Source organism: Colletotrichum chrysophilum (genome assembly GCF_026319265.1).
Source record: "Colletotrichum chrysophilum strain AFK26 chromosome Unknown scaffold_104, whole genome shotgun sequence".
Taxonomy (NCBI): Eukaryota; Fungi; Ascomycota; class Sordariomycetes; order Glomerellales; family Glomerellaceae; genus Colletotrichum; species Colletotrichum chrysophilum.
Window position 1 is genome coordinate 44,627 of NW_026517391.1, and position 23,027 is coordinate 67,653.

Genomic DNA, 23,027 nt, shown 5'->3' on the forward strand with positions numbered 1-23,027 from the left:
AACCGGTAAGGTTTGCACTCCTGCGTCAAGCCAACGTACATCTACTTTTCATGATGCTGGGTAAGGCCAAGACTGCAATCAAGAAAGCTGATATGATAAGCCCCCAATGCTGACGAGGAATGGCTTCTGGGGGCCCGAAGATTCATTTCAGAACGTTGTTGGCACTTCACCCTACCCTGAATACTTTGCTACTGCATGAACATGATATCTGAAGTGAACGGATGCAATCACATAAATGTTCAATTGATGACCCTGCTATGATGTTGGTATCTCTTGAATCATCCAAGGAACAATCTCTTCTACATTCTACTCTCTCTTGTCGATATTCTAAAATCTACTGTCAGAATCTATCAAAACGAGCTTTGCAAATCCACCTAGTTGAAGATGAAGACATTTCTCCCTGTTTTGTTTGTTTTTGTCAGTTGTCTCAATATTGCTACTGGGGCGACTCCCAGACTTGACCTCGTTCGCCGGGACGAGAACGACAAAACGTATTTGGCAGCATAAGAAACGAACGGCCAATGTTTCCATTACTTCACTGAGAAACAGAATCTGGATAAATCCAAAGCTCCTTGTAAGGTATATTGCAAAACCCATGGAGGTACGGAGGGCAATTATGGAGTAAGCAGTTTCCTGTTCTCGACGCATAATTTATCACCATAGTTCCTTCAACAATTTTCTCTCTTTCTCCGCGTTTTTTTCCCAATCTTTTGTATCGTCATTGTTGAATTTCCGAGAGATGAACTACTTTCGGCGGGTACTGACACAGAGACTATAATGTAATGGAACCGCTTTCCAAGGCTTGGCCCCGGACAAGATAGAGCCGCAATATCGAGACGACGATGGAAACCCCTGGGCCCCGGGAAAGTGTTTCTGTGATCTTGAAATTGCAAAAGCCCTTCTGGACGTGGTAATGGAGGGTCTGGCAAAGCTGGAACAGCCCATATGTCTCGTCATGCTCTCGGTTCTCAAATCGATTCTGGACGTCGGTATCAGCTTCACTCCGACTGGCGATTTTCTCAAAGCAGCAAAGGCAGCCGTGCAGGGCGCAAAAACCTTCTCCGAGAAAGGGCTAGAAGTAGGCTCATTCTTCAGCAACTGGGTTGGGCCTGCCTGCGGCAAGCAAGATTGGAACTTTGATGTGTTCGGTGCTTTACTGAACATGCCTGACTCTATGGGGACGAGCACCGGCTGCCACAAGAAAGTGAAGGCAGATTGCAAGAAACCGCAGCACAAGCCAGACCCATCCAAACCAGCTAAACCCACAGAGAAGGTGTCGGCTACGCCGGCAGAAAAGACGACACACGCCCCAACGAGTACCTCGAACGAAGCATGTCAGCTGAGGGCGAGACAGCCGAACACAAATCTGGGGGTCTGGGAGGGTAAGCTCGGCGATCCTCGAACGACAACAGAAGATTGCGGGCAGCGAAAGCAGGTTTTGATGACGACAACGGAGAAGGATATTGGTTATTATGAAACGAAGATAACTGGTATCAAATGCAAAAAGGAATGGGAGCAAGCGTGCTATCACTACTCGTGGGGCCCCTGGTTGTAGAGACTTATTGTCAGAGAGTTCAGCTGATTTCGGACAACAGATCAATGATGGATATCCACAAAGCGACCAAATCCATGACTGAATGGACTTGCGGAGCAACAGCCAACACTGGCCTCGATGGTGGAGCTACTGAAACTTGGGGTGTGGCGGCGGTCAAGACCCTTGCGAAGAAGGAAGAACACTGGGTTTGGCCTTGGGCAAATGGATGGGTTCCGCGGGTCCTTCGAGTCGACACCAAAGGTAAACCCAAGCTGGACAGGTATGGACACGAGATGGCCGATGGGTGCGACAGAGACGAGTGGCCTCCTCGCAACTTTTGGCCCGGTGACGATGTAGCCCATCCCAAAGGCATGACGCAAAGAGTTCGATTCAACCCGTTTCAACACAACAGAGGAGCCGGCAATCTGTGGGGTAACTTTTGCCCCAAGCATGATGCGGTGTCTACAAAGGGTAACAAAAAGGGCAAGAAAACGTACTACGTGAGAGACTACCTCATCAGTACTGTAAAGGAAAAGGTGCAAGTTATCACTGGAAAGGACAAAACGATGAGTAAGTTCTTCCACTATCAAACATTATTTTCATAGCTTCTCTAATCCATTCTTTTCGGTAGCTCGCATTACGACTGTGTCGGTCCAAACTCCCAGAGCAATCTTTTCCATAGATGATTGGGATGGGTTGAGAAAAGACACTGACTGGTACGGATTGAAGGAGAACCCATGCTGGCCAAAGGACCTGGTTCCAGATGACCCAGGCTGGGTCCTCAACACAGCGGATGAGTTTTACAGCCAAGGCCAGCACCCCGACTTGGCGAAGCACACCAAAAGCTACAGGGGATTGCCCGACCTTCAGGTGTTGAAGCAGGCTTTGGCAAAACACGGTGGAAGCCCCCCATACCCGTTCAGCAAGGTCGACCTCAACGTCTGGGACACGAAAAAAAAGACTAAGATGGGCGATAAGGAGGGTGAAATTTCGAAAGACTACCGTGGCGTGCTTCCCGGAAACCCCAAACCTAAGAAACGGAGGATGTTATTCGAAGAGAGCCGCCGAGACAATGGGACCGACTTTGAGCAGGATGATGAGCCTTTTGACAGAGATGATGATGAAGATGCATTCGAAGAATGGGAGAATTGGAAAGAGTACGAACGTCTTCTGAGGAGGGCTCATTTTGAGCTGGCTTCGAGGACTACGCCTCAGAGGACGGAAGCAGAGGCAACTCCTGCGGGCCAAGGTAACGCCACACCCACTCCTGCTGCACAAGGCTCTGCAGTCGCGAATGAGTGGCCATTGCCCACAAATTAGATCTTCCCTGTCAAGGTATTGAATATCGGTTGATGTGCCATCCAACAACTGAATTGGAAGCTGTCGCGATGGATATGATGGGGGCATGAGAGCATGGGCTTACCCATCTTGTGATAGATTTAGAAGCAGGAGAAACGGTATTTAGAGATGTCATGTCAATCATCTATACGAAGAGCTTAGGGTCGCACGCATTAGATGTCATGAGAAGGCAACAAATGTCCTATATTCAACATGACTTGTCCCTACCTTTATGCATTCACCAAAGACAAAGCAGCAAAGTTTCCTTTTAGTCTCCCAACGCCTGATTTTAGCGTCCTCTCTCTAGTTTTAGTCGGTGTGTTTCGCCTACTATTCTCTTTTCGATTGTTCTGCGAACCATTGGTCTTGGTTGTCACTAGGTTGACCCTGAACCAAGGAGTACCGCGAACCTGCAAACGCCTTTTTTTTTTAATTCCCCAGCAAAATCTCATTGATCATGTAATGAGAAGTTGACATCCTCGTGAGCGGACTTTTGCTGTATTTTATCTATGATATTCTTTTTTACCCGCGCTGCGACAAGACTGTAATTTTGATCGAAAGGGACCGAAATTCATTCGTGATGCGTGCATGTAGCCGTCATAGTTAGCCGAGCCCGGCTGGAGCCGGACGGGCCTAGCGACCGTTCGGTTATCTTTCCCCTGACCTATTAGCGGCCCCCCCTCGATGACGCACGAGATCATGCCACCTCCATTGCTGTCGGTTATCTTACTGCACTACTTCGGTCAACAATAGCACTCGTCCAGTACCCCCCAATCGGCAACCCAAGGCTACTTTGGCAATCGCAGCCGTGCTTGAGTGTTTTACAGCGCAACAGATTGGCGGTTTTTGTGGCCATGTTTTCCCCGAGCTTGACATCGAAGCTCTGGAGAAGCCAAGTCCGGGTGAGGACACGGTGCTTCTGAAGCGTGAATCATTTGTTGGGCTTTGGGAGAATCCGAAGCTGACGTTCCTTCTTCCTCTTAGGTGCTCTCCCGGCAGCAATTGAGACGTCTGACTTTACATGAACCCCAAGCTCGGAGCATTCTGGCGGAGGTTCGTAGTAAACCAAAGTGCACACCATTCAAAGTTTACTGCTCATACATTCATTTCAGTTTGACGTACCGGTACCAAGAGGCAGACTCGCAACAACTCCAGCTGAAGTGGAATCAATATACTCAGAGCTAGGTAACATTCACAAGCATAATTTCGGTGACTGAGCTGACTTACCTATTTCAGGTGTACCATGCATCATTAAGGCCCAACTCCCCCAAAGCTATCAGGCTCAGGGTGTGTTTGAAGATGGCCTTACAGGGAGATTCAAGAGAGCCCGAACTTCTGAGGAGGCAGTAGACATGTCCAAAAGCATGCTCGGGCGCCGTTTCAGGACAACAGAGACGGGCGACGGTGTTCTTGTTGAAAAGGTTTACGTCACCGAGATGATTAAAAGCCGTTGTAAATGGCACCTGACAATCACATTTGACCGAGAAAGGTACTGTCCAGTCATTATCGCATCGCGAACTGGTGGGGAAGCTCTAGACCAAGAAGCACCTGAGAGACTGCGTACAACCAAGTTCGGATTGACTGAGGGGATCACTTCAGAAGTTGTCGACGAAGTCTCTAAAGTCCTTCATGCAAGCCCCGCAGAAAAGAAGAACCTGCGAAGCGTCCTTCGGGGGCTGTGCCAGGTTTTCAAGAGCAAAGACGTGACTTCTCTCGAAGTCTACCCTATCATCAACGCCATCGATGAGACAATTACTTGTGTTGACACCAAGATTACCATAGACGATGCAGCTGGTAAGAGACAGAAGGACATCTTCGCTCTGAGAGATCGGGCGCATGACATTGCTGAAGAGGCGCAGGCCGAGAAATACGGTTTGGTGTACGTCAAGATGGACGGTAACATTGGCAACGTGGTCAATGGTGCCGGGCTCGCGATGGCCACCAACGACGCCATCGCTCTTCATGGCGGTGCCAGCGCGAACTTTCTGGACGCCGGTGGCCAGGCAACTAAGGAAACAATGGTGAAGGCATTTGAGATCATCCTGCGGGATACCAGAGTCAAGACGATCCTGGTTAACATATACGGCGGTAAGTTGAAGCAAATTCTGCCAAGCGTTCATGTGGTTGATCAAGACCCCTCAAGGAATAACCCGAGGTGACATGATTGCGGAGTCGATCATTGGCGCCGCGACCGAGTTGGGTCCATTGAAGGTGCCCATGGTAGTGCGGCTTCAGGGTACAAACTCAGAGCTGGGCCTGAAGATGGTAAGCCAGAAGAAATTCCAAAGCGATCGCTGCGTTTCTAATAAATTCCTGCAGCTGGAAGAAGCGAAACTGGGACTGCACACAGAGGCAGATTTCGGCAAGGCAGCACAGAAGGCCGTAGAGCTGGCTAGATCCGCAACGTAGATTTCGGCGATGGCAGAGCCAGGGAAACAAGTCCTGTCTGAGATGGCTAGAATTTGACACATGTTCTCCAACTGTCCGCAGCGGGCGCCGACGTTTTTGTCTTGAAAAGTTTTACACGTCTTGCATTCAACCATCTCATGGCGTTCCTAGCCGCGACGCGGCTATGCAGGCTGCCATCCGATGTGACTTCGACGGTGGCTTCGCGGAAACACGCTCACATCCGAGTAGTCCCAGCCCGAAAAATCTCTCATCAATCCCACGAGGTCTGTGAGTGTCCACTGATTGTTCATGACGTGGAGTGGCAGGCCGCAGAACTAATGCCAGCTTATCATCTGGGCATCACCATGCACGCGCATAATATCGCCGTTGTCGCGAGGTGGCCGGCGACTCGGATTGCGACTGATGGTCAGTGGCGTCAAAACTCTTCCAACACTAATGCTTCTCAGCCTCCAACCTGCCTGAGACGTCGGAATTGAGTTGGCTGGCGGCCGGACCTCGATCCTCTTTTGGATGGTGTACCACACAACTTCCAGCGGGAACAAGGACTCGACCGGTGATGTTGTGCAGCCGGGAGGGCATCCCGGCTTTTAGCTCCCGGTGGCTCGAAGGAGGGGGCCAGCTGAGCTTCTAAGTGAGGGGTTAGACAAGTCGCCAGTCGTCCAGATGTTGATGACAACATGGCCCTAGACATGCTAAATGCAAGCGAGGTGAGATAATCAGCTGTGGTGATTGGTCTGGAACACCAGGCACGAACATCGAACGGGAAACATGTGTGGAAAAAGCAATTTCGAATGGTAAGGGAAGAATAAGAAATGGTTTCCCCTCTGATGGCCATCCTCGTGCATGTTTGGCTCCCCTGCAGCTTACCCATGGCATTTCGCCACCATTTTGCCCGGAGACCCATTTCTCATGCAAGTCGACTCCTCTCGATAACATGGTTAATGGCTGTGAATGCCTCTGATTCTGGGGAACCTTGAAAACAGACAGGACAGGGTCAACTGAAGGAGACATGGTAGCATCCTCAGGTAGGCCAAGATGGGAATCCTTGCGGCAAATCCCATGTTCATCCGATCAGAACATTACCGATGGCATCGTGATGCGAGTTCCGCGAGCCGAACTTCATCAATGCAACCCCCAAATGACGATGCGGTTCTGATTTCTAACGAATTGACATATCACACTGCGTTCCTTGCATCCGCTCACACTTCCCATCCGACTAAAGCACGACGTAGTCCAGCCGTCACACCCTAGCCTCCGAGTCCAGGCTGGGCGCCGGTCGGCTGCTGCGGCGCAAACAATCTTCCCTATTCCCTTTCTGGAACAATCGCGTAGCCCGCAGTCCCCCTGTCGAGCATGCACGTCGCCTGCACGCTGAGTCGATAAGCAGTGCAAGCTCGCAATGGAAAAAGCAACAAACATACAGGACGCACTGCCCACGAGCTGCACCGGTCAGAGACCTCTTTAGGCGAGCATTTGCCCTGAGAAACCGCGAATTAGCAAACATGGTTGACCCATGGCGTTGTTGGCATCTCTGCGAGATTGAAAATGGAACCGCGTTGCCTGATTTTCCCATGGGCTTCTGGAAAGAGCCGTTCCACCGTCCTCCCGCGACATCCACATCAGGGTCGTGAACCGTGATCCTCATCCATCGACGCCGCGGACTCGACAATATGGCGGCGGCAACAACAACCACAGCGGTGCCGTTGGCATCGGTCTCGACCAACGCGACGATTGGGGACGGGACCGCGACGATTCCGCTGGAGACGCAGAGCCAGATCAGTGTCGTCGCGGTGTCCATTGTGTTCATCATCGTGCCTACGGTGGCCCTGATCTTGCGGCTGATGGCGAGGCGCATGGCACACAGGGCTTTGGATGCGAGCGATTACTGCATCATCGTGGCATGTGTACGTGTTTCGGGGTGCTTGACGGAAAGTTCCTGGGGCTGACTTGGGGGTTGTTATGATAGGTCTTTTCGCACGCGCTGCAGCTCGTCTCGATATTCAGTGTCACGCAGGGCGGAGTTGGGTACCTCTTCCGAGAGATCATCCCCAAATATGGACGGGGTCCCATCATCAAGTTTCTCCAAGTATGTCGCACAGGCCCAGAGCACGTCCTTGAGAAGGTCCCTTCACTAACGTCTTTGCTTTTCTTCTTCAGCTCCTTGTTGTTCAGCAAATCCTATGGGCTGTCAGCCTCAGTCTGTGCAAGATTGCCATCCTTCTTCTCTACACCAAACTCTTCTCCACACGACGCATGATCTTAGCCGCGAGGATCATGGCAGGATTCACCGTCATCTGGACCGCCGTGGCTGTATTGGTGGCCTTCTTCATCTGCCGACCCTTGTCCGATAATTGGCTTCTCGACCTCAAGAATCGAAACTGCGGCAACCAACCTGCGGCAGATGGAACCCTGGGGGTAGTGAACTTGATGACGGATATCATCGTCCTGATCATGCCCGTGTCTTACTTGTGGCGACTCAAACTGGAGACGTACCGAAAGGTTGCTCTCATTGCGACTTTCTCGCTAGGAGTATTGTGAGTCTTGTCTTTGATAGAACCCTCCCGTGCTCATGAGCTGACCAAATCCCGCCCTCACAGCACGTGCATTGTATCAGCTCTTCGCTTGTATTACCTTGCGCACCTAAAGTACACCGACGTCACTTTCGGCATTCCCAATGCACTCATCTTCAGTGCTCTTGAGCCCGGCGTCGGTATCACTCTGGCCTGCATACCATTCCTGAGGCCGTTGCTCGGCCGGTCGCAATATTCACCAAAGGGGACCGCACAGTACTACACCACGGCAGGCGGTTCGGACCGCACTTCAAGACGTGTTTCGGGCAGGGATGGTTTCGCACTCGTGGCTGATGCTGAGAACTCATCATCATACCAACTCCAACAGTACGGGCAACGGGAAGCGATGCCCTCAATGCCCAGCAAGGCGCACACAAGTATGGGCAGCAGCATCCAAGATCGTTATTGATCTAGACGAGTTTCAGGGAGTTCACAGCCTCCACTGATGTACGATTGATGATAAAAGCAACATGATGAAATGTAATGATAACTATTCAATCAAAACAACTGGCTCAGTGACGTCCTCGGGCAATTTGCTCCATCTGCTAGTGTAGACTCTTCCATCTTTGATGACAGCCAAGACATTTTTCTCAGGCTCATCCAGAATGGAAACATCATCTAATGGGTTCTCGTTCAGGATCAAAAGGTCCGCAGCAAACCCTTCCTTGACCTGACCTAGGAAGTTCTCCTGCCGAAGCATACTGGCTGAATTGACAGTTGCAGACTGTAGCACTTGCTTATCGCTAAGTGCTTGTTGTCGAATACCAAACTCCCTGCTCTGCTCAGCCTGCAAGGGGCCGAGAAGATCCGACCCGTGGCAGATGGTGACCCCAGCTTCGGCAGCAACGCGCAGAGACTGCAAGCCTTTCTCGAGTACTTCCTGGTTCTTGCGCTGGTTCTCGGGAGGTAGGAAGCCGGCATACTTGTCGGATGCCATAGCGTCATACGTGACCAGGGTGGGGGTCAGCCAGACCTTGTTCTCAGCCATGAACTCTGCCGTCTCCTTGTCAATAAAGTTGCCGTGTTCGATACCAGTGACGCCGTTCTCAACTGCATGGCGGATCGCGCGGGGGGTATAAGCATGGGCCGTCACCCAAGTTCCGTAACTCCTGGCTACTTCGCTGATAGCCTTGATCTCGTCTGCAGTGAATTGCGTGTTCTCGATCCTATCTGTAGGAGATGCCACGCCCCCACCAACCATGATTTTGATAAAGTCTGCGCCGGTTCGGAGTTGCTCTCTTGTCGCTCTGATGCATTCCGGCACTCCGTCAACCACGCTGGACAGACCGGCAGTGCTCCCGCAGCATAACTGCGAATGATCGTGGGCGCCTCGGCGATCGCCATGACCTCCTGTCTGAGAGAGAGCTTGATTTGCAATGAAGAGCCTCGGGCCAGGGAACACGCCATCCTGGATAGCTTCCTTCAACGCCAGAGTCGCGCCACCCGTATCGCGGACTGTTGTGAAGCCCTTACTGAGGATGCGGCCGACGACGAAGGATTGCCGCAGATGAGACACCGTGTCATCCATGTTGAAGCCCCCGTTGAGACCAGCCTCTCCAGGGACAGAGCTGACGTGAACGTGGCAGTCAATCAGCCCAGGAGAGAGATACTTTCCCTTCAAATCGACCACAATTGCGCCGCGCCATTTAGCGTAGTCTGCATCTCCAACACTGACACTCTCGACAAGTCCATCTGATATCTTGACGGTCGCATTTTCGAGGATAGTCCCATGCGCGGTGTCGACAACGTTGGCATTTAAGAAGAGGTAGGTTTGTTGCCGGGGGAGCTTCCACGGTTTGATAAGCTTCTCCGGAATCGCGGTTTCGGCTCCCGGTCGCCGGGTGGAAACGCCGGGCGCGGGCCCGATCATGACGGGGGCTTTGCGGAGTGTCATTGAATCAATTGGGTTGTTCGGCCTCATTCGCGGTCATCAAAGGGATACTAAATGTCACGCGTTGTCGAGTTGATGTTTGAGAGTGAGTTGATCGGTGAGGGGAATCGACGTGCATAGGCCGCCGATAAGCCCGGGTATCGGGCACCCGCCCGGTGCGGTGTCGGCAGCTGAAGTCCCCTGGAGGATCAGTGCGTCAATTCACCTTCCTACCTAATCAGGCATTGCAGTGAGCGGCCTTAAAATGTTGAAGCTATTGCGACTGTCATGGTGTGAACGATCACTCTAGTTTTGTCATGTTTTATCCTTTTGCTACGCTCAATCGACAGCCTATTTTCCTTTGTACCTATGCCCTGCTCGTAGACTACGTGAGGACCTCAGATTGCCCTCACCAAAACTCATCCTACAGTAAGATACGTAAGTCGATGGTCTAAAAACTTAATTCTTGCGGGCATGATTATTCCCGTCGAGTTACCATGTCCCGCATACTTATCGAGCCGTATTTCCTCAAATAGGAATACAGAGGCTTCTGGCTAAGTCTACCAATGCCGTAAATTGAACTACAACACCCGATAGCCCCGCATACAAGTACTTGTCGGAATATGGCGAGCGTTTAGATGAGGTCGATAACAGATATATTCAGCTTTTACCTAGATGCCTCCAACACCCAGATGGAATATCTTTCACGCCTACTAGATAGACAATCCACGATGGAAAGGCAGTGAGACGACATGCCATCGTCGTCTCCGCTGCTTCAAAGTTCTCCGGGTTTCTCCAATTGAAATCTTTCTCGACGTTTCTCGTTCGCGAGCATGAACGGCAATTACTTGGATCAGCTTCCGGTTAGACAATTGAATAGGATACGTCTGCAAAGTTATTTACATGGGTCCAAACACTGGTAGGTAATTGGTATCCAGTAGTGCCTTTAGAAAGATGACTAAGTAAGTAGCTCAAATCCGACAGGGATGCAGCAGTTCAAACATTTGTCTTATCTTTTCCTTCGCAACTGTCCTCCACCGATTTCCCACACCAATCCACCCAATGGCGCAAAACTCTCCTTCCGCCATCTCTCTTTGCGATGGTGTGCTCTGCCATTTCAGGCCTCTTCAGGCCCTCTAATTTGCCAAACCCGCCCGAACTGTGGGTGACCCTTGCTCCAAACTGGTTTAGAATGACCCCGCATCCCGAGCACGTCAGTTCCCTCTCGGTGGAGAAACTGGGGATGCCGGACCATATTACCCTCGGTCTGTTCCGGGCTCCGCGTCCCGTGCGGCCTGGACTGGTGATGAGATGCGGTCCTGCCTCCCCGCTCAGTGCCTGAAGAATTGCCTGTTTGACTCTTCTTCAATCCACATCATCGGACCGCCGAGCAGAAGAGACGAGATGCCGAGCCCGGAGCCGGGCGCCGATGCGACGTGGCCGCCCAGGCCGCGTTGTCTTACATGCAAACGCCGGAAGGTAAGCCTTGAATTGTATCCCTTGCCAACTTGAAAATCAACTGAACCGTTCACCAGGTAAAATGTACTGGCGGTCCTGAGCCGTGCGAAAACTGCCGCCGTCTGAGACTCGGCTGCACCTTCAACTACCCGGAGTCGGCCGTCTCCTCAGAGCCCGGGGATCCCCACAACTTACTGGCGCCCACGGAGACCCTCACCGAGGCCGGGACCAGACGCCGGCGCATCGCCAACGCATGCGCTGAGTGTCGCGCCCAGAAGGCAAAGTGCTCCGGTCACCGCCCTCAGTGCTTCCACTGTAACCGGCGGAACCTCACCTGCGTTTACCCATCCTCGCCGTCACGACGAAAGAGTCGGCATACGAATGCCCAGCCGCAGCAGTCCGCGTCCCCCGAGTCCTCCAGCACATGTACACTCAGTCAGGGTGCTTCATATGAAGCTGAGTCGACGCTGCAGCAGTACATGAAGACGCCTTCGCTCAACACCTCTCTTGAGCAGACGCTGCTGAGCACAGATGTCATCCGACAACATCTCGAAGTTTTCTTCGACCATGTCTACCCCTTAGGATACGACTTCTTTCACCGGCCGTCGATGATGGAGGAGTTCTATGCTGGCAAGCTTCCCCCGATACTTTGTACTTCTGTCTGTGCCGCGGCGGCAATTTTTGTGTCACGATCCCGAGAGTCGCGAGTACTCTCTATCCAATGGGCCAAGGAAGTTGACGGGTACATCTTTGCCAACCTGAACGTTTTCAAGGTTCTCAACATCCAGCTCATGGCTCTGTCAAAGTTTCAAAATTTCGCGTACAGACAGTTCGGCAAGGTGTGGCTCCTAATCAGCACCGCGGCGAGGTTATGTGTGTCGTTCCAGCTGAATGACGAAAGGCCGCTGCCGCCAGACGCCGACACATCGACGGTCATCCGGCGAGAGTGTGAGAGGAGGCTGGTGTGGCACGTTTGGTGGATGGATAAGGGGCTCTCTGCGGGTTTCGACGAGTTCACCTGTCTGCCGAACCGCTGGATGAGAACGCCATTACCGAACGCGGAGCATACATTCCGTCATGGGTTACTGAAGCAAACGAGCAAGCTTAGCGATGGCGTTGAGGCCCTTGCTGCCCATGACGCCGGAGCTAGAGCCTATGTCATGATTCTATTCAGCCTCCGATGCGAAGTTCTCCGGTACGTCCACTCCTGCTGCCATGTACCACTCAAAGAATCTAACACATCACAGATCAACAAAAGCAATCGTCCTCGAAAGCCGCTCCGACTCGTCCCCCGCCGCAGTCGCCAAGGCCCTCACAACCCTCAAATCCCTCCAGTCCCAGCTCGCAAACTTCCTCGCCCACATGCCTTCGCACATCCAGCCCAGCGAGCTCAACATGTTTTCCCACTCGACGACTCCCGAGTTCTCGGCGTACATCACACTGAACTCGTGGTACCTCCAAACCTGCTGCGACCTCTACCGCACCTGCCTCCCCGGCCACGCCCGCGAGTCCGCAGCGCCGGCCTTCACATCCAAAGCGCCCCCTGAATTCGTCTCAACCTGGCGCGCCCTCGCGGTCTCGCACGCCCTCCGCATGGCTCGTCTGTGGGAGCATCTCCAAGCTCTCCGCTCCAAAGGTGCGCTGCACTCGAAGCAGACGCGTCTCCCCATAGGTTTGGGGTATGGGAACATGGTTCACCAATGCACCAAGACGCTTCTCACAGCAAGGAGATACAGTTTGTACAACAATCTAGTGGACCCCATTACAGACACACCAGTCACACTGGACGATGAGACGGTCGAGGCATTATGCAAGAGCAACCTCGCCTTACTCGACGACATGTCCAACATCGCACCCATCATAGCCGTCCTCCAGCAAGACGTCAAAAGGATGATCGAGACAGAGACCGCAAACCGCCACACCGCACCCGAGAGCCCGGAAGAAGCAGCCCCGATCAGCAGCGAGGTCCAGCGCAACACGCTGCTGAGCAGGTACCACCCCCTCTCGCAGAGCTTCGACGCCAACGCGAAGACGGTCGACGAGGTCGCGATCCAGCACTCTGACTCGCCGCAACTCTCCACGCGGTCACTGCAAGGAGACGTGCTGATGACGGATAGGGATCACTATCAGATGCAGGCACCCAGCGACATCTACCAGGCCTCGACGGCGCATCCGATAGGCCTCGGCCAGATCGACTCCAGCCTCGACGGGCCCATGACGTGGTCGGGCTTCGCGGAGAACCAGCTGGCGCAGGACTACTACGTTGCGCCGTCGCAGTTTGACATGAGCGGCGAGCTCAGCTGGTTCTTGTCAAGCTATCTCGACCCGGATCCGAGCACGGGGCCCGGACACGGAGGAGTCTCGACGGCCGGGTAAACTCCCACGTTGCAGCTTCCATTAAGCAATCCTCTTCTTTTAAGGTGCCGCCACGGACTCTTTCAAATAAGCAGCAACCACTGTCCGGAGATATCCAGACACAAAAAGTCGAGTCGTCTGCAAGTGAGCACGCAAGACGGGGCCAAGATGGTGTTCACCCCCCAAAAGTGGACCCCCACCGCATCTCGCCGGATCTCGCTCGCAGCAATGAACCATTACCTCGCCTTTACCCGCCGAGTTCCGGCACGCTATACCCCAGATGCGCGATGTTGCCATCTCCATCGCGTAACTGCCCAGGCATTAGCAAGCAAATCCTTGGCCTCTGTTCCTCGGATTCATCGTCACGACATGTTTCGATGAGCATGCCGACCTACACCAGGGGTCTGGGATACGTTTCCCGCATGAACATGAAGGGCGCACCGAGTCAACGACATATAACCTCCCCAACCTCCTTTACCTAACTCTCCTGCTAAGCCGCCATTGAGACCCCTTCCCAAATTCGCAACTCCTACATCACCACGATGGGCCTCTCCTCAATAACACAGCACTTCAACGCCCGCCTCGCCGCCTCCGTGCTGCTCATCGCCCTCTCCCAGTTCAACTATGGCTTCGACAACCAAGCCTTCACCTCCACCCAGGCCATGGACGCCTTCGAGCGGCAGTTCGGCGAGTACGACCCCGCCACGAAGGCGTACGCAATCCCGACGTACTTCCTCTCGCTGCTCAACAGCCTCAACTACATCGGCTTCGCCATCGGGTTGGTCGTCGGCAGCCTGACCAGCGCGCGCTTCGGGCGGCGCACGACTATGTTTGTGATGAGCGTCTACGCGCTGATCAGCGCGACGGTTGTGGTCACTTCGACGAGGAAAGAGCAGATTTTGGTGGGGCGGATATTGAATTGTAAGTGTGCCCTTTCAACAAATGTAAAGAAGTCTTGGGAAGCTGACGAATGGAAAGATGTCTACGTTGGGTTCGAGTTGTCTGTTGTCCCGGTGTACCAGTCTGAAATCGTGCCTGCCCCTGTGCGAGGCATGGTGGTTGGGACGTACCAATTGGCCATTGGTGTAAGTCAAAGCCTCCCTAGATATCTGCGACCTGAATATGATTCTGACAAGCAAGAAAAGCTCGGCGGCCTCGTCATCAACTCCATCTGCCGCGGCACCTCCCAGTTCCAAGACAGCCGCGCCTACAGAATCCCCTTCGGCCTCTTCTACGTCATCCCCACGATCGTAATCTGCCTCATCTGGTTCATCCCCGAGGTTCGCCCTTTGCTGCCCCCCCTCCACCAACAAACTTCACGTAACTAACGTCCCCCCAGTCTCCCCGCTGGCTCCTCCTACGCGACCGCACCGAAGAAGCCAAAACAGCTCACCACACCCTCCGCGCCGGCACCATGCCCGACGCCGCGATCGCCCTCGAGTTCGCCAAGATCCAGCAGTCCCTCGCCGACGAGCCCGAGCAGGGCCGCACCCGCGAGCTCTTCCAGGGCGTCAACTGCAAGCGCACCGCCATCGCCGTCGGCATGTCCTTCTTCCAGCAGGCCACCGGCCAGGCGTTCGCGAGCCAGTACGGCGCGGTGTGGGTCAAGTCGCTCGGCACGCTGAACCCGTTCGACGTCACGCTCGGCTCGTCCGCGCTGACGAGCGGCATGATTATCCTGTGCTTGTTCCTGACCGACCGGGTCGGACGACGGTATGGCTTTTCCCAGATGTGCATCCCAAGAACTGCATAGCTGACTTTCTCACATAGCAAAATTCTTCTCCTAGGCTCCTTCATCCAGGCCGCCGCGCTCTTCACCATGGCCGGCCTGGGCGTACACACCCCGATCCCGACCTCGTACAAATCCGGCATGGTCGGCATGCTCCTCCTCTTCGGCTCCGGCTTCGGCCTCGGCTGGGGTCCCTTAACCTATGTCGTCGTCACCGAGATCCCCGCTCTGCGCCTGCGCGACCGCTCGCAGCGCGCCTCCTCGCTTGTCAACATCTTCATGAACTTCCTCGTCAACTTCACGCTGCCGTACCTGCTCAACAAGCCGTACGCGGGCCTGCAGAGCAAGGTCGGCTTCATATTTGGCAGCATCGCCGTGTGCTCCGCGCTGTTTGTGTTTCTTTGCGTGCCCGAGTGCAAGGGCCGCAGTCTGGAGGAGATTGATCGCATGTTCCACGAGGGCGTGCCCGTACGGCGGTTTGCGGAGCATCCGAAGTTTGAGGTGGAGGTGGCTGCGGCGAAGGGAGTGGAGGAAGAGGATGGGGTTGAGCAGCAGACTGTCACTGCGAAGTCGGGTTCGGTGGTTTGAGAGATAGTGTACTAGCATAAGAAACGGCTTGATGAGGGCTCATGGTATTCAACATGGCGTTTGCTAAGGTGGAAAAATATGCAGCCAGATGCGTTTATCATCATATTCATCGCTTCGACACCATCCGCTTGTTTTGGTCCATGCTATGTAAAGGCCCCAAAATGGCTTCATAAATGGCAGCTGAAAAGGCTGCCCACGTCCTACTTCGTCCAGCATCTTAGTTGACTGGATCCGCTGGTTCACGAATGCTCATCTCAGTACCTCGTCATAGGCGACAGACTGCAGCATCAGAGAGAGCGGGCGCGGCGCTTCATGTTGCATCTGGGAACCTGGGGAAGTTACACAACCCCGCCTCCAAAGTGGATACGCGGGGGTCACGAGGTGGTTGACCCCATCTTCCCCCAAAGATGCCCCGGTTTCTGCGGTCCCGAGTAGGTGATGCGGTGAGGAGACTGCATCCGAGTTCCGACATGTGTGTTCCGAAGCCCTGTCGACAGGTCGCCTATATGGCCTGTCGGGATGTCCTCGATGGTCCAAGCACCAGCAGCGGCGGTCTTAGAGCCATCGCCGTTGCCATTGTGACGGAGATCCCACTGTCCTGGGCTAGGCTGATGCTCAGAGCCAGCGCCGGATTTTCTTCTTCTGTGTCGGTACCGCATGCTCATGCCCAATTCTCAGGGCTGATGCCAATATTACCCACACTCCACCTGTCCAAATCCATGTTCCCATCCTCATCACGCTCCTTCTCGTCAATGGGCCTGGCAAATTCGGTCAAGAACCGTAGCATCCAGCGGTCCATGCGGTAGCTCGTGTTCATGCTCTTGCGACATAGCTCGTGGAAAGTCTTGAGGCGGACGAAGCACACCTCAAGCCCCGGCCAGTACACCCGCAAGGCCACGAGGGTGTTGAAGTGGCGCTCCAGGGTTGCCCGCGCGTTGGCAATTTCGGCCTCGTCGGTCTCGAAAAGTAGCGTGTGGATGAAGATGGACGACGTGATGACGATGATGTGGCCCAGCATGTTGAACTTGGCGTCACAGCCAGGCGTGGTGTTGGCGAGGTCGATGATACGCGACATGGAGACGGCGTTCTCTTTGCATTTCCGGGCAAAGATCTGGGCGGTCGGGGAGGCGGGAAAGCGCTGTACCTCATCTAGATACTGATAGAAGAGCAACTGACTGTAGTGGTAGTGACCCGTGTGCACAGCTATGAAGATACGGCCCAGGCCTTGGGCGGCGAAAGAATGCAGGTTGCTTGGGGTATCGCGGAGACTTGGGGGAAGCTCAAGCTCCCAGGCCTCAAGTTCCTGCGCGAGGGTCGAGACAGTCTCGTCGATGTTTGTTACTGTGGAGTCTGATGTGAGAGACTTGATGGCGTCGTTGACCTTTAGCAGGATGCTGTTCAGCTTGATCATCTGGGCTATGAGCGAGTCTTCCCGGTTTGGTGACAGGATAAAGTCAAAGTGGTTGTTGTTCGCACGGGTCATATTAAGGAAAGTTGACTCGTTCATCGGTAACGGGACGTCCATTCGCCGTTCCATGAGACGCGGAAGGTTGACACCAGTTGATGACCAGACATCAATCATGCAGAGCGACCAGTAAACTACGGGTGTGAGCGGGCGAAACAGCCTCAACGTACGCATGAGTTACGGTACGTACCTCTAATATGAATCTCCCTCTGCAGCGGGTCCGGCGTGGGCAGGTTTGGGAGGTCGAGATAGTTGGCTATCCTACATGCTGCTGAGTAGAAGACGCTTTCTGCGCCTGCCTCTCCTTCTACAATGGAATATGCACCAAGTAGGACACATGCCTGTATGCTCGTGAGAGATACATCTCGAAGGTTGAGCAGCATGTTGCACTCGTTGGCAAAGAGCTCTCCCCTCGATATCGGAGCAATGCCATTGAAGATAGGATTTGAGGAGAACCTTAGGCAACTTAGCAAGGATTCGCTGGGGTAAACGGTCTCGATAATGACATACCTTGCTGACAGCGCCATCATGCCATAGACAAGCGCCAGAGGAGCAGTCCCCTCATGCAGATCCAGCATGAAGCTGGGCCGGTGGAAGAGGGAGTGGAGACAGTCGTGGATGTACTTGAAGTACAGCTCCACCAGCTCGAAGCATAGAGCCTTGTCGGAAACAGCGGCGACCGGAGTAATGCCAGGGGGGCTGGCGACGATGATCTCGGTGACAGAGGGCGTCGTCGGCGTCGCGATAGACAGCGGGCTGACGGGCACGGCTTTGGGCTGGATGATGGAGCCGGCGCGTGAACAGGCGATGTTCTGGGTTGCGCAGTAGGTGCACTGGCCGCCGCCGATGGGCACCTCGCACTTGCGCCGTCGAGCGCTGCCATGCCGTCGGTGAGCGATGCGATCATCTCCAAAGTCGGACGAGGCCGGGAATGGGGGGAGGAGAGAGAAGGATTCCCGGGAAGGGTTCGGCTGACGACTTACCGACACGCCGAGCACGCTGTTGAGTATCTCATCGTCGGGGGCTGGGCTGTGGTCGCAAGGGATAGACGGAGGCGAGTCGTGATCAGAGAGAGAGCCAGATCCTGATGGCGAATCGATGGTCCAGTCGAGTCGCGTCCACCGCGTCCTTGATATGTCTCTGGCCTGATGTGAAGTTCGCTTTCTTTGAGCAGCAAAGGCCGTTCGAGTCGACGTTCGGAACAAGGCGATCAAAAACAGCAAGTCACACGCTCGTCTCCTAGCTCCTTCCTTCCCTCTTTCCCTCCTCCCCCAAGGCAGGTGCAGGCCAGGCCACTCCTGCAGCGGGCAAATTGGCACTGGCCCGGTACGGCCTCTTTCCCCCGCTTTTCAACCCCCATTGGAGCATCCCCAGTGGCTCGGCTAACGGGGGACGCCCCTCATATGTGGGGCGTCTCCGCATGCCTGGGCCGTACGGAGGTTCTGTCTAGCCGGATCTGGTTAGCCCGTGAGTGGATCCCCGATGGATTTGCGGAGCGACGAGCCGAAGGCTTTCTTCTGGTCGATGCCCTCCACGAGTGTCCCTCCCCTAAAAGCTCCTGATCCTGAGCTGCACATCCAGCGGTTCAATGTCACGCTCCCCGTACCTGCAATACCGCGCCCGCATAACTCTCCGGATTCATGGCCCGTCCATCGTTGGTTCAGTTTGATAAACTCGGTATGAGTGAATGCGACTCTGCCAGTCTTGGACACACCTCCGCCCAATCAAGCTCTGAGCCCACCCTCGAGTCCTCCATGAGACTGTCGAAATGAGGGGCCCTGAAGCCTAATTTTCGCTGGTGGAGGGTTGCGCCGCGCCAGTAGACTATCCTGGTTCGTCCGAAATGCCCGCCGATCGTTCTTGTTCCTGTCATCCCAGGCTTGCTCCAGGATGTATCGATGAGGAAACTCGCTCAAGTTCGACTGACCTCATGCAGCAGCCGAAACCCTCTGCATGTCTCAAACCGTTGATTCCGCATCGTCTCCGTCGTCTCCGAAGGGCCGTGTTCCTGAACCCAGACGGGTGCTCCCGCAACCTTACAATCTCTCGTCTTGCCACGCGGAAAACTAATTAGTAAACCACCCCGTGTCGCGCTCCGGATCGATGCGACCTGGCCGCATATCTAGAGCCATGCAGCTGCAAGTTTCAGCTTCATCTCTCCAGATATGACGCCACTGGATCGTCCTTCCTGCTATTCTTGGCCACGGTGTTGTCTTCGGGCTGCCATAATTGGCCTTCGTTGCGACCTATGTGATCAAAACAGCGCACTTGGACTCAAACTTTCGGCCGAAGTACGAGGTTATTTGGACATGTGATCATGAGTTGTCCTCCCCAAGCTCTCCATGCATCAGTCTGCTGGTCTCTTTCGCTCTCGAGGTTGCAACTCCAGTATAAACGCATTGCATTAGCTTCCGTCTCTCAAGGATTAGCCGAAAGCCGAAGGCATCGGGTCGTCGAGAGGCTAGATGGTAGACAGGTTGAACAACAACAGTCTCGGATGGAAATCTGGCCTTTGAGTTAGTTGTAAGTCAGCTTCTTATAAAGAACAGCTGGAGAACAGCTAAATCTTACGAGATACAGAAAACAGCCTCCCCAATAAAACCATACACAAACGTGAATTTCCGGGAACCCGTACCGGAGATACGGAAGTAGTCCTGACGTCCTCTATGGGCTGCCGTGGTAATTCAAACCTGAAGGCCATATTCCTTGCCTTTGGGGCCGCCCGGCAACGTCAGGTTCCCGCCGCACACCCAAGCGAAGTTGAGTCACGGATAGATGCGTGTCCTCGCGAATCCGAACGAGGAATCAGGTCAAGTCTTCGTGCGAACAGGCTAACACCCATAACCAGACAATGGTCAAAGACGATTCAATCCATTGAGCCGTGTTGGATATGAGGGCATGGGGTGATCTCCGTGTTTTTCTTCGGCTTGAGGTCGGTTACTTCGGATATCGTAGATTGCCAGGCGGGTTTCCTCAAAGACATCGGCATAAATCGTACAGCTCCATTCAAAAGACAGGATGAAAACGTTCAGAAGCATGCACCCACGCAAAACTCGCCATGGATGTCGAAAACTTTGGAAATCATCCATAATTCACAGCTCACGGCCAAAACACTGGTATTATGTACTCTGGTTCCAATCCCGATTTCCGCCAGCGTGGAGACAGGTAGGTGATGATTTCCGCCAGTCCCGTCGAAGCAAAACCGCTAGTGGCGGGAATCCGACCGCTGAGAATGCGGGGAGATCGGCGGGAATGGCACGGCGTCTTCCACTCAATCGGTGCCGTTGGTTCATCTCCCATGCAGGGGTGCCGGATTCTTACAATAAAGGGTTTGACTGATGACTGGGAGCACCACGAGGGACGCTTTTTTCTGTTATTATGCGTTTAGACTTGTGCTTGCTAGCTGGCATGATACAATTTCGCTCGGCAGTTGTTTTCGAGCCGGTCAATGAACCTCTTGGTTTCTGGTTTGAAGTTGTATGCATGAGAAGCCCATGCGTGCACCCAATGGAACTTTGCAGTCCACCACAAGGTCTGATTCCCCACCTTCTTAGAACTATCCAAATCTAATGTGACTAATATTATGAGATTTCCCCCATTTCTGAAAGGACATGCTGATATCCGCAATGGAATGGCGGTGGATCATCTTGAGACTCGTCCCCGACCACAACACCAGAACGCTAGCCCCATCTTCGAACCGAAACCAAGTGGGACAGCAAGCCCTCGTCTCGCGCACTTCGCTAATCCGATGGAATCATATTGCCATTGGTGGCACCATCCTGCAACAACAAGCGTCCAACGCCCCAGCAGCCTCATTGGCTAAGTGGTATAGCGCCTCACTAGTAATGAGGAGATCGCCTGTTCGATTCAGGCATGAGGCAACTCAGAGGGTTAAATCCCCACACAGGACCATTTCTTTTGCCGTCTTTTTTGCAGTTCCTCGCTTTTCGTTTTAATAGGCGTTGGGCGGGCACCCGGATTCTAACAACCGACAGCCTTCAAACAACAAGGATGCAGAATGAGGTTGGGCTTGTCTATTGCATAGTGGTACATCTACTAATAGGCTAGATAGACAATTTAATTTTCTTGCTATAACCAATCTCCCTATCGTGAGGCCATCTCCAAGCTTAACGTCCATCGCCTCTGCGACACAGCGGCCAGACCAAAGCTCCCAGCGACGAACACAACATCGTCGACCCAAGAAAGATGATCAACGGTTGGAGGTGACCAAGCCCATATTCGCTCTTATTCACCCTCCCCGCCATGAGCGCCGCAGAGATGGGACCGATGAGAATGTTCCCGAGCCCTTTCCCAAAAGCCATCAACGCGTAGACCGGCCCGGGATCATCAGACAAGACGGATCCGAACCGCTGCCACAAGCACGGGAAACCACCCGTGGCCAGCCCGAAAATAATCGAAAAGACCATAAGCGATGCCAGCGACGAGCCATAGCCCCAGATCGTGAAGCTGGCCACGGCAGCCGAGAAGGAGGACACGAATACCAGGGTGAGCACGTTCTTGACCCGGTCCGAGACGTAGCCGAGGGCTAGCTGGCCGAATATCATGGCGAGATTGTTCGCGGCGAGGATTAATGCGCCCGTTGTCCCAGAGAGGCCTAAGGAAGTTGCATATGTCGGCAGGTAGAGGGATGGGATGTAGTAGCCCAGAGCCTCGAGGAGGTTGACGAGGGCGAAACAGTAAAAGAGCGGTTTCTTGAAGAATGTAAAGTCGTCTTTGCGAAGCGTGCCTTGCCTGGAGACCGGCAAGCGCCCCTTAAGAAGCGGTATAACCGGAAAAATAGTAGCAAATTGGACGACAGCCATTGCCCGCAGCGTCGTCTGATAACCGTACTTCGCCAGCAGCCACTCCAGAAGAAAGGGCAAACCAACGCCGCTGCAGCCAGCGCCAGTCGACATGATACCGAAGGCAAACCCGCGTCGCTGGACAAACCACTCATTCAGCATACGGAGGACGGGGTAGTACAACAGGGTAAACGCGAAGCCGTAGAGGACACCCTGCGTGGCAATCAAGCCGGGCACTGATGACATGAACGATGCGACAGCGAGTGAGACGCAGCAGCCCAGCCAGCCGACGACAATCATGTGTCGCTGCCACACCTGAAAGCGCGCCACCAGAGGTGTCGCTATCGGGCCGCCGAGGAAGTAGACACTTGTCGCTACGGTTCCGATCACGGCGATATTGGAGTCTTGCTGAAAACTTGGGTGTTTGGTGTAGTAATCCTGGAACACGCCGTATGACAGCGGGAATCCTGTACAAATGCGTTAGCAAAACGGCCCATTCTAATGACCAAGGGCCGCATACCCCATAAGACAGCCTCGACTACAAAAGAGCCAAACAGAAACTTCCAGGCAAGCGGGCCTTTATCTGCGGGGGGCAAGGACTGGGCGAAGGTATCATCGTTAGTTGTCGCTGGATCTTGGGCTACGCCTCGAAGCTCAACACCCTGTGTTTCCGAAGGCATCGTGTCAGAGGACGCCAATGTGGGTATATGGTTGTGAGGAAGAAGAGTGGGTGAACTGCGATATCGAAGCAACAGCAAGCCGTCTTCTTATGTAAATTTGTACCCCGCTCATCAGGTCTCCCATGCGGGATTATTTCCGAAGTTGCATTTCCGCCAGCTTGGCAAAAGCCGGCCATCGTCGTCGTCTTTCAGGTACCGTGTCTAGCTACAGGAGATCCCGTTGTTCGCT

General features: G+C 53.9%; 7 protein-coding genes and 1 non-coding gene across 8 annotated transcripts; 5 read left to right on the top strand and 3 right to left on the bottom strand.

Moving 5' to 3' along the window:
• Positions 1 to 1,827: 1,827 nt before the first annotated feature.
• Positions 1,828 to 2,854, top strand: COL26b_010086 (uncharacterized protein; the record flags this gene model as incomplete). Its single annotated transcript, XM_053182797.1, has 2 exons — positions 1,828 to 2,104; positions 2,307 to 2,854. The coding sequence occupies 2 exons, from the start codon at positions 1,828 to 1,830 to the stop codon at positions 2,852 to 2,854; spliced, it is 825 nt and encodes a 274-aa protein (XP_053033244.1).
• Positions 2,855 to 4,224: 1,370 nt separating this feature from the next.
• Positions 4,225 to 5,281, top strand: COL26b_010087 (uncharacterized protein; the record flags this gene model as incomplete). The annotated part of the gene is made up of 3 exons (XM_053182798.1): positions 4,225 to 4,960; positions 4,986 to 5,137; positions 5,192 to 5,281. The coding sequence occupies 3 exons, from the start codon at positions 4,225 to 4,227 to the stop codon at positions 5,279 to 5,281; spliced, it is 978 nt and encodes a 325-aa protein (XP_053033245.1).
• A 3,060-nt stretch (positions 5,282 to 8,341) lies between these two features.
• On the bottom strand, positions 8,342 to 9,721 carry COL26b_010088 (uncharacterized protein; the record flags this gene model as incomplete). Its single annotated transcript, XM_053182799.1, has 1 exon — positions 8,342 to 9,721. The coding sequence occupies one exon, from the start codon at positions 9,719 to 9,721 to the stop codon at positions 8,342 to 8,344; it is 1,380 nt and encodes a 459-aa protein (XP_053033246.1).
• Positions 9,722 to 11,125: 1,404 nt separating this feature from the next.
• Positions 11,126 to 13,555, top strand: COL26b_010089 (uncharacterized protein; the record flags this gene model as incomplete). The annotated part of the gene is made up of 4 exons (XM_053182800.1): positions 11,126 to 11,200; positions 11,257 to 12,374; positions 12,427 to 12,851; positions 12,903 to 13,555. The coding sequence occupies 4 exons, from the start codon at positions 11,126 to 11,128 to the stop codon at positions 13,553 to 13,555; spliced, it is 2,271 nt and encodes a 756-aa protein (XP_053033247.1).
• A 521-nt stretch (positions 13,556 to 14,076) lies between these two features.
• On the top strand, positions 14,077 to 15,851 carry COL26b_010090 (uncharacterized protein; the record flags this gene model as incomplete). Its single annotated transcript, XM_053182801.1, has 5 exons — positions 14,077 to 14,455; positions 14,513 to 14,619; positions 14,671 to 14,814; positions 14,874 to 15,247; positions 15,305 to 15,851. 5 exons carry the CDS (start codon positions 14,077 to 14,079, stop codon positions 15,849 to 15,851), a joined length of 1,551 nt encoding a protein of 516 aa, XP_053033248.1.
• Positions 15,852 to 16,512: 661 nt separating this feature from the next.
• Positions 16,513 to 18,331, bottom strand: COL26b_010091 (uncharacterized protein; the record flags this gene model as incomplete). The annotated part of the gene is made up of 4 exons (XM_053182802.1): positions 16,513 to 17,450; positions 17,507 to 17,577; positions 17,827 to 18,192; positions 18,300 to 18,331. 4 exons carry the CDS (start codon positions 18,329 to 18,331, stop codon positions 16,513 to 16,515), a joined length of 1,407 nt encoding a protein of 468 aa, XP_053033249.1.
• Positions 18,332 to 21,125: 2,794 nt separating this feature from the next.
• COL26b_010092 lies at positions 21,126 to 21,197 on the top strand. Its single transcript has one exon. It is a non-coding gene; the product is annotated as a tRNA-Thr (tRNA).
• A 246-nt stretch (positions 21,198 to 21,443) lies between these two features.
• COL26b_010093 (uncharacterized protein) lies at positions 21,444 to 22,798 on the bottom strand (the record flags this gene model as incomplete). The annotated part of the gene is made up of 2 exons (XM_053182803.1): positions 21,444 to 22,585; positions 22,639 to 22,798. 2 exons carry the CDS (start codon positions 22,796 to 22,798, stop codon positions 21,444 to 21,446), a joined length of 1,302 nt encoding a protein of 433 aa, XP_053033250.1.
• Positions 22,799 to 23,027: the final 229 nt, after the last annotated feature.